Source organism: Pantherophis guttatus, chromosome 6, assembly GCF_059756535.1.
Source record: "Pantherophis guttatus breed Tessera chromosome 6, ASM5975653v1, whole genome shotgun sequence".
NCBI classification, from domain to species: Eukaryota; Metazoa; Chordata; class Lepidosauria; order Squamata; family Colubridae; genus Pantherophis; species Pantherophis guttatus.
The window spans coordinates 93,808,693-93,820,847 of NC_142068.1; the positions used below are offsets into that span (position 1 = coordinate 93,808,693).

A 12,155-nucleotide genomic window follows, 5' to 3' on the forward strand; every position below is an offset into this window, starting at 1 on the left:
CAGGATTCATTAGCAGATTGTTCTGCATTGCTATACAAAAGCAATGAGTTCGTTTCCCAGGCATTTAGTTGGCAAGACTGGGCATTCTTTCCCCAAAGAGATGGATAGAAAACAATCAATAAATTATAAGCAGATTCTGCTTAGGAGAAACAAACAGTCGTTCTTGAATTTCAATTTCCCAGCTTAAATGATATTTGGGAGAGAATAAATATAGTCTCTGCACAAACATGTTTTGCAAGTCTACCGAAAGAAAGCAATCTCTTCAAACATCAATCTTAATAAATTGGCAGTTTCATAAGTAATTTATTACAATCAGTGATCAGCAGAAAAGGCAGGAGAGGAGCAGATACTGAGGGAGCTCATGCAGATAGATCAGCCCTGCTCAGTAGGAAGCGCCTCCTTGCTTCCAGTTCTCAAAGTTAAGAAAGAGAAGTTGCCATCTGGGGACTCGAGAGATTGGTCCGAGGTTCTCCCGAGTTTTTGTGGGTTGGGGTGTGCAGGGACTGTTGGAAAAGCAAAATATGGACTTCCAGGGAAGCATGGTGAACCGAAGGCAACTCCATGAGAAATGGTGGAAAGACGAGCTGGTGAAAACCTTCCTCAGATTAGAAGTTCTCCAAATTCTTGAGGGAATGAAGCTGCTGTGAGCCTATGGGGAAGAGAGGCTAGAGCAGGGGTGCCTCATCAAAGGACATATGATAGCTGGACATACGATAGAGTTAGATAAATGGCAGCAATTATGGGACAGAAATTATAAGTTAACAATGTCAACTGCATACAAGGAGAATCTGTACAAGATGTTTTATAGATGGCATTTGTCACCTGAAAAGACTGGCAAAAATGTTTAAAGATAAGTCAGCTAAATGTTGGAAATGCCATCAGACTCCGGGATTGTATTATCATATGTGGTGGACGTGTGTAGAAGCAAAAAAATACTGGGCAAGAATTCGTATGTGGTTGGAGAAGATGATGGAGCAGCACATTGATTTAACACCTGAGATATTCCTGTTGGGGATTTTACCAGGGAACTATAGTAAAGAAAAGGTGTACTTGATTATTCATGTAATAACTGCAGCTACAATTGTATTTTCACAGAATTGGAAAGGCGAAGAGATTCCTGCAGATAAAAACGTGATTAAGAAAATATTGGAACGTGCAGAAATAATGGAAAAGAAGGATCTGATTATTACAATATATGGGATTTATTTTATCAATGGATAGAGATAATAGATATGTTAAGTATTAAGCATTAATATTAAAATAAGAGTAGATATAAATAATGAATATTTTTTTAATTATTTATTTATTTATTCAATTTATATACTATATATTCAATTTATATAATATGGTGGTAAGTTTTAACTGTTACGACACAAATAAATTTGTATTCAGACAACACACTGTTTAATGAATGATGGAATGTTTTGCATTAAAAGAAAATAAAAATGTTAAAAAAAAACAGGCTGAGTGTACAATTACTTCTGCATTAAGGATGTTTTGGGGGCAACACTTCACAATTGTCTTCTATCTTTCTGAGTGTTGTAGTTGTATTCCTTGGTTCATCCTGGAGTCTTTGCTAAGAGAGGTGTGGTGCCTCCTAGTTGTAGATCTCATAAAAAGCATCACGTCTGAGCTACCAGTTCAGTCTCACTGGCATCATTTGGGCCGAAACCAGGAAAGGAAACTTGACATCCAAGAAACTCAATGGAAGTACCTTAAATTGTGAAGTTCTTGGGAGACAATCGGATGCCAGATACCTCTGTATCATACTTTATACTAGATCAGTGATGGCTAACCTTTTCGGCACCGAGTGCCAAAACTGGAGCATGTGCGCCAAACCCAGAAGAGACCAGCTGTCCACCCGGAAGAGGAGCTGGCGACGGCGCGCATGCTCGCAGAAAGAGCTCTGTGTGCCATCTCTGGCACTCGTGCCATAGGTTTGCCATCTTGGTACTAGATATACTATATCTATACTAGATACCATGCAAAGGTAATAACAGGAAATCATTAGATCAATTGTTGGCTGCCAGCCCATTAAAATGTCCCCCTCCCCCCTATTTTAGAACATTTCCCCAAAACCCAAACAGGTCACATACTCCCAACAAATTAAGAATATAAATGAAAAACAAAAGCCAGTATAGCTAACATTAGCTATTTCTGGAGTTTGTTCTCCACACTTAGACACAGTCAAATGCAAACAAGAGCACCAGTTTGGTCTAGTGGTGAAGGCATCGGGCTAAAAAGTGGGAGTCTGTGAGTTCAAATCCCACCTTAGCCATGAAAGCCGGCTGGGTGACTTTGGACCAGTCAGCCCAACTCACTTCACAGAGGTTGTTGTTGTGAGGAAAATAAGAGAAAACAGGAGCCCTATGTTTGCTGCCCTGAGTTATTTTTGTAAAAATAATAAACACAGTATCCAAAGAAATAAAATAACCATCCACCCTCTATGCTTTTCTCCCTTCCGTTGGTCTGTATCAGGAACCTTTTGCTCTTCTCCTCATTATAAAGGTAAAGGTAAAGGTTCCCCTCGCACATATGTGCTAGTCGTTCCCAACTCTAGGGGGCGCTGCTCATCTCCGTTACAAAGCCAAAGAGCCAGCGCTGTCCGAAGACGTCTCCGTGGTCATGCGGCTGGCATGACTAAACACCAAAGGCGCACGGAACGGTGTTATCTTCCCACCAAAGGTGGTCCCTATTTTTCTACTTCCTTTTTTTAACGTGCTTTCGAACTGCTAGGTTGGCAGAAGCTGGGACAAGGAACGGGAACTCACCCCGTTACACGGCATTAGGGATTTGAACCGCTGAACTGCAGACCTTTCGATCGACAAGCCCAGCAACTTAGCCACTGAGCCATGGCATCCCTTCTCCTCATTATAACAACAAGGAAAAAGAGTAAGCAGTGCTAGGACTGCTCCACCCTCCAGCTCTGCATTCCTTTCTGAATTCCCTCCGACTGTCCATTCACAACATTCCACTTGGCCATCTCTTGGGGGTCAGTGTAGATACAACAGTCACAGCTGTGACAAAATTGCAAAGAAGGCTGCAAAAGAGTCACAGCCAGGGTCAGTGAAAGAGAGCTCAAGAAGAGCTCAAGAAGCTGTCATCTGGAGCAAGAGAGGGATGTGTCCACCAGTGGTGGGTTGCTACCGGTTCACCCCGGATCGGGCAAACCAGTAGTGGTGGCGGGAGGATCCGCCCACCCACCTGGACGTCTCTGCGCATGCGCAGAAGCGTCGCAAGCACATGCATGCCCACAAGCGAACTGGTAGTGGCCAAATTTGAAACCCACTACTGGTATCCATGCCGCACCATTTCAGACAGTTCGCATATCTAATTCTTGGGGTTGGAGAAACAAAGGAGGAGCAAAGAGGCTGGCTGTTAAACAGGGATGGGCTGCTGGGAGTTCGCAGGGGTTTGGGAGAACCTCTAGCTAAGATTCTGTTCAGTTCGGAGAACCCCCAAATCCCACTCCTGGCTGGCCCCTCCCACCCCACCCCACCCCACCCTGCTTCTCTCAAGAGTCCCCATGCGGCCTGTTTTGGATGCAGGTAAGTGCAGAGTGCGTGAGGAGGCTCGGGGAGGGCGAAAAATGGCCTACCGGAAGTTCAGGAAGACCAGAACTTCCAGAGGGCCTCCAGAGCCTGGGGAGGCCGTTTTCGCCCTCCCGGAGGCTCAAGAAAAGCCTCCGGAGTCAGGGGAGGGCCAAAACGCCCCCACACCACTGTGTAGGAGGCCGACTGGGCCACACCCACCCAGCAAATGGGCAGACAACCCCTTGCTAAAATTTTTGAAGCCCACCCCTGCTGGTAAACATTTGAAGTGTCAGCTGTGTAAAGGAACATGGTGCACGGGATTTAAGCCCAGCAACTGATGAGACTTTTAAAAGAAAGGCATTATTTCTGCAGCTTTACTATCCAGAGGAGCTCCGTGTGCTCTTGGGCTGGACATCTGGCCAACTTACAAAGGTCAGCGAGAGATTGACAAAATGAGAACAGGTGGTCCTTGGCTTACAACCATTCATTTAGTGACCGTCTGAATTTACAACATCCCTGAAAAAAGTGTCCTATGCCCATTTTGCACACTTACACCACCAACGCAGCAATCCCCCTAGTCACGTGATTAAAATTCGGCCGCTTGGCAACTGGCATGTACTTATGACTGTTGCAGAGTCCCGGGGTGATGGGATCCCCTTTTTGACCATCTGACAAACAAAATCAATGGAAGGGGCAGAGTCAGAGACATCTAAGGGTTCTCTAACCTGGTCCCAAGTTCTTTGTGTAGGTCACCAAGTCTTCCATAGTCTCCACTACTTCAGCCACAGTGAGGTATTCTAGAATTCCTTTGCAGACACGGATGATTTTACGGACCTGAAAGAAAATAAATACAACTATGAAATTATTGAGTGGGTTCTTCTTCTTTTTTCTTTTGTTACCAGCCAATTGTTTTAAATTAAATTAGGGTAAACTTAGGCAAGAAAAACCAAAATTACACATATAGACTGGGTGAAATCAGGCTTAATAGCAGTGACTGTGAGAGGGATCTTGGAGTCTTAGTGGACAACCAGCTAAATATGAGCCAGCAGTGTGTGGCAGCAGTCAAAAAAGCCAATGCAATCCTAAACTGCATTAACAGAGGGATACAGTCAAGATCAAGGGATGTACTAATACCTCTCTATAAAGCCTTAGTAAGACCACACCTAGAATACTGCATTCAGTTTTGGTCACCACACTATAAAAAAGATGTTGAGACTCTAGAAAGAGTGCAGAGAAGAGCAACCAAGAGGATTAGGGGACTGGAGGCTAAAACATATGAAGAATGGTTGCAGGAACTGGGCATGGCTACTCTAGTGAAGGGAAGGACCAGGGGAGACATGATAGCCATCTTCCAATATTTGAGGGGCTGCCACAGAGAGGAAGGGTCAAGCTGTTTTCCAAAGCACCTGAAGGCCAGACAAGGAATAATGGATGGAAACTGATCAAGGAGAGATTCAACCTAGAAATAAGGAGAGATTTTCTGACATTTTCTGAGAAAATCTGAGATTTTCTGAGTGAGAGCAATCAACCCATGGAACAGCTTTTGCCTTCAGCAGTTGTGGGAGCTTCATCACTGGAAGCTTTGAAGAAGAGACTGGACTGCCATCTGTCAGAAATGGTGTAGGGGCTCCTGCTTGGGCGGGGGGTTGGACTAGATGACCTACAAGGTCCCTTCCAACTCTGTTAATCTAATCTAAAAGAATAATAAGAACCACAGTTAGCAGTCCATCATTCCAAAATTTAGCAAGAAGACCACAAATGATTGGGTTTCTACAACACATTGAGCCATGAATGATAGTTAATAAACAATCATGGTTTATTGCATGTAAGTCCAATGTGAGGGCTTCATGGGCAGTGTGAACCCAATCTAATTCTGTCTCTTTGGGTGAACATTCAGATGTTGCCATTCTACCAATAAACACAAAAATATTATAAGCAGGCAAGTCTGCTTCTAGTTAAAAGTTCTCTGTGGTGGTGAATGTATATAACTTTTAAAAAGGCAGATTTGAGAATATACTACCCGATTTCAAAGCTTTTTAGAAATTACCATAGTGGTGAAGGCACCAGGCTAGAAATCAAGAGAGCGTGAGTTCAAATCCTTCCTTAGCCATGAAAGCCAGTTGGATGACTTTAAGCCAGTCATTTTTTTGTCAGCCCAACCAACCTCACAGAGTTGTTGTTGCAGGGAAAATAGGAGGAGGAAGAAGGCGTGTTGGATATGTTCACCACCTCGGGTTGTTTGTAAAAACAATAAAGCTGGGATACAATGAAATAAATAGAAACAATATCAAGAGTTCTTACGATAATGGCAGCTTGCATGCAAAGGTGTCCATGCACGGGGAAGTCAAAAGAGTCAAGATTGTTAGGATATGGTATAAATCTAACAAGTTGTCCAGGCAATATATGTGTTCTATCACTTTAAATGTATTCTTTAACTTTAAGATGTAATGCTGAGTCACTGTAATGACTGCTGACTGAATGCTGACTGCAATTATCCTAATTGTACTGTTGAGTCATTGCATTGCTGACTTCACTTATCTTAAGTGGATAATTACTAGTGTAAACTGTATATAAGGAGGAAGCCGAGCTATAGTCATTGTTGGACCTGCTCTCATCATTGCTTGATTTGCTGCTTGACTGGAACTGTTGGTTGGAATTGTTACTGTCGTGTGTGAAGACGTGGATGGATATGCTACCAGCGTGATTTGTTACCAGCGTGAATTACTGTTGTTTGTCTGGTAAGAAGATATCTGTAACTTCGGACTGATTTGAATGGCTAAAGACTTGGATTGATTAAAAAGACTATGCAATTGTTTTTCACTACAAAGTAAAAGTTTTGTTAAACCAGTTTGTATGTATTGTATTCATTGCTCTCAGTACCGTTTCTCTGTGCACTTACTCTGCTGGTTGGTAACACAACAATATCCTTAACAAAGATGGCTCTTGCAACTACCTTGGCTTTCTCAATTCCTCTGTGGACTTTTATTTTTTTTCCCTACCTGTGGTTGTCCCTGCTTGTCTGTATGACTATTAATGAGTAACAAGTCAGTAATCAATGCTAATCAAAGTGTAATCAGGCATTTAATTTTCATGCAAATTTCCCTGCTAAACTTGTGTGTGAGAGGGAGGGAGGGAGGGAGGGAGAAAGAGAGAGAGAGAGAGAGAGAGAGAGAGAGAGAGAGAGAGAGAGAGAGAGAGAGAGAGAGAGAGAGAGAGAGAGAGACGGAGAGAGACGGAGAGAGAGCAAATGAAAGCCAGTATTTATCGGCAGCCCAGGACAAACTGTTCAAGCAAGAAGACATCAGAATCCCAAACTGTAGGCATGGCTCAGAAATCATTTTTAAACCCCTTTTGGAAAAAAAAAAATTAAGAAAAAACAGTAAGGTAAAGGTTCCCCTCACACATATGTGCTAGTCACACATATGACTCTAGGGGGCAGTGCTCATCTCCGTTTCAAAGCCAAAGAGCCAGCGCTGTCCGAAGACCTCTCCATGGTCATGTGCCCGGCATGACTCAATGCCAAAGGCGCACAGAACGCTGTTACCTTCCCAGCAAAGGTGGTCCCTATTTTTCTTACTTGCATTTTTTACGTGCTTTCGAACTGCTAGGTTGGCAGAAACTGGGACAAGTAACGGGAGCTCACCCCGTTACGTGGCACTAGGGATTTGAACCGCTGAACTGCTGACCTTTCGATCGACAAGCTCAGCATCTTAGCCACTGAGCCACCCTTATAAGAAAAAGCAGTACTATTTGCAAAAAATAAATACCAAAAATCCCAGATTCAAGACCTTAAAGTGGCACTTCGCTACCATACTACATCATGCTGCATTTTTCTGACAGTAAGACCATCTTCGAGAAGGCACAATGGTCTGTGCATATCAGCCACAGAGTGCCCCATCTTGTACAATAAAGAACTCCGTCCTGATGCAAAATAATGAAGTAATAAAAAGATACTTGCTAATAGAATATAGTATCCGATATTAATATGTCAGCTGACTCTCAGCTCACCTTACACCCGAGCAAAGAACAATTCCCAAAAGAGAAGTTTCTGGGAGCAGAGAATGTTCGATATAAGAGTGACATCTTCCATGAGTTCAGTGGTTTATGCAGCATTCGATACACGTTAAAAGCTCTAAGACAGGAACGAGCTTTAGCTCTTTTTGCCAAATTAGATCATAGAGCATAGAAACATAGGGCAGGAAGGGACCTCAGAGGTCTTCTAGTCCAACTCCCTGATCAAGGCAACGGACCATGTAATTCCCAGCTTCCAACCCACCGATGAGTTTTATTACAATCATTAGAAATCCCACCTCGGCTTCATCAAAGGTCAGAAGTAAGTCCGACGTCCCTGAAAGGATTCCTCGGGACCCATCGATCAGGTAATCGCGAGCAGGTACTGAATAAGGATCCGTTTGGAGCATCTGAGCTGCCTGGACCAGTTTTGTGCAAGCATTTTCCACTCTGTAAATAAGGATAATGAAACCAAAATTAATGTTGGTCCTGCTACCTTCCAGGAGTACAGCGGAGAGCAATTTAGATAGTCCTCGAACTTACGATAGACTCCCCAGAGCTAGTTACAATGGTGGGATTCAGCCGGTTCAGGCGAACCGGTAATTAAATTGCTGGCTGGCCCCTCCCCTCCCCTTCCAGGAGTCCCCACGTGCCCCATTTTGGCTCCCAAGTAAGTGCAAGAAGGCCTCCTAGGCCCAAGACGGGGTGCAGGGGTGTGTGGCACAAGCCCTCCCCCCCGTGGCCTATTTTCGCTCCCAGAGGCTGCAGGGAGGCCTACTAGGCCCAAAACGGGGCACTGAGGGGGCGCCGCATTCCCCCCATGGCGGTTTTGCTCCCAGGGGAATGCAGGAGGCTGAGTGCTGCCAGTCACACCCCCTGGCCACGCCCACCATGGCCACGCCCACCCAGCCAGTCATTAGGGCAGAGAACTGGTTGTTAAATTATTTGAATCCCACCACTGACTAGTTACAACCTGGATTTGGAGTTGCGACAACCACACCCCCTCCCTCCATGGTCGCCTGATTGTATTTGGGTATCAGCAACATGCCTACACTTACAGCCATTTGTGGCATCCCGTAGTCACATGATTTGTGATGGGTTTTTTTGCCAGAGTCTGGTGTTCACTTCCAGTATCTGACCAAAAAAAAAACCCCTTAATGGACATTAGTCTCTCTCTTAATGACTTGTACAAATGACATTTGCTTTACAACGACCGTGTTCGCTTAATGACAGCCACAAAAACAGTTGTAGGGTCAGACACGATCACAAGGTAACTTGGTACAATTTATGACTATGATTCTGGGCTCAATTATAGCCACAATTCGAGGACAACCTGTCTCTCCTCCTTGAAAGTCTCTTGCTTACGCGGCATAATTATTATTTTGTGCAAGGATACACCACATTTTGGAGCTGCCAGATATATCTGGAATTTCGGCAATGGATATGCCCACAAAATGATTTTTCCTGTAAATGGAATCAATCAATTTTCCCGGGAGCGGGAATTGACTCATTTGTGCCGAAATGAATAAACTAACTTTAGAATTAAAAGAAAAAGAGGATTCGGAATATTATGCGGTTTGGGGAAAATGGTATAGGTGGATAGATAACAGAAATAAAAATAGGTAATATTTATAAGGAAGCTGAGGATATGTATGTATGTATGTATGTATGTATGTATGTATATCTCTTTAGCCAGGTTCTTCCTATGTAAAGCAAGATTTTTACACAGCCCTAGTTCAGTGAAATCACAATCCACTAGTTTCTAGGCTTTTTTTTTTCTTTTGGCAGCCAGCAAACACTCTGCTGCCCATTGGGAGACTAAGGGCAGCAGAGTGTTTGCTGGCTGCCAGAAAAAAAAAAAAAGCCTAGAAATTAGCGGATTGTGATTTCACTGAACTAGGGCTGCATAAAAATCTTGCTTTACGTAGGAAGAACCTGGCTAAAGAGAAATACACATAAAGCCTACGAAAAGGAAAGAAAACATATATATATATAAATAGATAGATAGATTTTAGGTGAATTGTTAATCCAAAGTATATAAAAATGACATTGTCTGTCTGAATATGTATTAGAGTTTTGGAAAAGAAAAACTACAATAAAAATTATTTACAAAAAAAAAAAAAAGAAAGAAAAAGAAAAAGAGTAGATCAGTCAAATGGATCATTCAGTGGTAGGTTTTGAGCCCTCAAATTTAAGATGATTTTTCTGAGCTTTCAACGCCGGTGCTCATTTCACAAAAAGAAAGCAATTTATCCTCAAGGATGGGGTTTACCAGGATAATATTCCAAGTCTCACACCATCCTCCACCCCCAAGAACAGAACAAAATATTCATTTCACAGAAGGGAAAGTGTTGCGGTCCAAAATAACACACGTCACACAAGCCACAAACAAACATTCTCACAAATACCTGTTTTTAAGAAACAGGCAAAACATATAACACACATTTCATAATGACCTTATGTTTTCGAAGAGGCCTGCCTGCTCACCCAACCACCCACCCTCCTCCTGTTGCTTTTTTGTTATTTTGTCCTGGCTAACTTCTAAATAAAATGCTGGACTGGAATCCCCGTCCTATTTTTACTATCCGAGAACGACTCTGATTCCCAATTTGGGTTTAGATGCTTTCTAAAAAACAAAACAGGACAGAAATACAACATCAGTATTTCATCTAGTGCGGGACGTGGTGGCTCAGTGGCTAAGACACTGAGCTTGTCGATTGAGAGGTCGGCATTCAGCGGTTCGAATCCCTAGTGCCGCTTAATGGGGTGAGCTCCTGTTACTCGTCCCAGCTTCTGCCAACCTAGCAGTTCGAAAACACGTAAAAAATGCAAGTTGAAAAATAGGGACCACCTTTGGTGGGAAGGTAACAGTGTTCCGTGCGTCTTTGGCATTTAGTCATGCCGGCCACATGACCACGGAGACATCTTCGGACAGTGCTGGCTCTTCGGCTTTGAAACGGAGATGAGTACCGCCCCCTAACGTTGGGAACAACTAGCACATATGTGCGAGGAGAACCTTTACCTTTACCTTATTTCATCTAGTAGCACGCAGCTTTCCAAGTTCTTTTAGAAACATTTTTTTTAAAAAAAGTCAAAGAACAACAGATACAAAGAGTGATCATGTAGCCACTGCATTATTGAACAGCATCGTGGGATTTTTACTGAAAATCATTTATTGTAACAGATTCCAAGGTCAGGGGTAGGTGGGTGGAAAGGACAGTATTTCTGAAACCAAACCAAGAAGGCTCCTGTAAATAAATACAAATAACCAACCTGGGAATTTTCTACCAATACGTAAAAGTCAAGAAAAATTGGTTAGCCTGGAGGAAGTAGAAAAATCTGCCACAAGTAAATTCAAAATTTTAAAACTGAGTCCACAGGCAGTCTTCATTTAGTCTTCCGAGTGTGCTTCAAGGTTCTGGTTATCACCTTTAAAGTGCTCCATGGCTTAGGACCTGTTACCTACGGGACCGCCTGCTACCACCAATAGCCTCCCACCGGCCAGTACGCTCCCATAGAGAGGGGCTCCTCCGGGTGCCGTTGGCCAAACAATGTCGACTGGCGGCCCCTAGGGGGAGAGCCTTCTCTGTGGGGGCACCTACGATCCGGAACGAGCTCCCCCCGGAGATACGGAGGATCCCGGATCTGCGCACCTTCCGTCACGCGCTTAAGACTTTTTTATTTCATCAAGCTGGCCTGGCCTAAATCTTCTCCCCTTTTTAAATGTAAATTTTAATTTGTTTTTAAATTATGGGGTATTTTAAATTTGTTCAGCCAAATTATTTAATTCGTTTTTATTTTATTTTAAATTTTTGTATTTATGTGTTTTATCCTGTGGCTGTTCACCGCCCTGAGTCCTTCGGGAGAAGGGCGGTATAGAAATTTAATAAAATAAATAAATAACTAATAAATAAACCACCGTTTCAACAGCCTCAGATAGCATTTCTGTCTGTTGTAAAACATTGTGCCCTTTCCCCCTCTCCTGTGGTCACACAATTGCTATCTAGGTCAGGGGTCGGCAACCTTAAAAACTCAGAGCCACAAAAGTCCTAATCAGAAGCCCCCCTGTTCAACTCTGGAGCCGACTGGAAGTCTGGTTCCCCCAACATAGAGTCTCCTTCCAGCACAGCATCCTTTTTCCTCTGCCGACCGGAAGTCCGGTTCCCCCACCATACAGTCTCCACTGCGGCATCCTTTTTTCTCTACCTGTCCTAACCGAAAGCCCTATCAATTGTGGAGCCGACCGGCGACAGGGAGTCACAGCAGAGGGATGAAAGAGCCACATGCGGCTCCAGAGCCTCAGGTTGCCGACCCCTGATCTAGATGCTTGGCAGCCTGTTCGCGGTTATAACAAGTTGCCAAGTGCCCTGTGATCATGTGATCACCACCTGCAGTCTTCTCCGCATAAAGTCAATGGGGAAGCCAGCAGAAAGGTTGCAAGCTGCTGCCACCAGCCTCACAGCTGAGACTCCCCGCCCTACACATCACAAGCACTCCTTCAACAGTGCAAGGGCTGCCTGCCCAAGATCCCTGGAGATCTGAGCTTTGTTTCTGCAGCCCCATGAAGGAACTCATCCGAAGGGTTGCCAGAACGGAACTGGGAAATTGAGT

At 43.8% G+C, this 12,155-nt stretch overlaps 1 protein-coding gene and 1 non-coding gene across 3 annotated transcripts in view; both read right to left on the reverse strand.

Annotated features, from left to right (window-relative positions):
• The window catches only part of VCL (vinculin), a 106,340-nt gene that overhangs the window by 58,408 nt on the left and 35,777 nt on the right, over positions 1-12,155 (reverse strand). For both annotated transcript variants that reach the window (XM_034435401.3, XM_034435399.3), the window contains exons 3-4: positions 7,844-7,994; positions 4,259-4,367 (exon numbers count right to left, since the gene is read on the reverse strand). In XM_034435401.3, the coding sequence (XP_034291292.1) occupies positions 4,259-4,367; positions 7,844-7,994 (260 nt within the window). The remainder of the gene's footprint in view (positions 1-4,258; positions 4,368-7,843; positions 7,995-12,155) is intronic.
• Positions 9,276-9,452, reverse strand: LOC148113193 (small nucleolar RNA SNORD17). Its single transcript, XR_015728676.1, has one exon. It is a non-coding gene; the product is annotated as a small nucleolar RNA SNORD17 (small nucleolar RNA).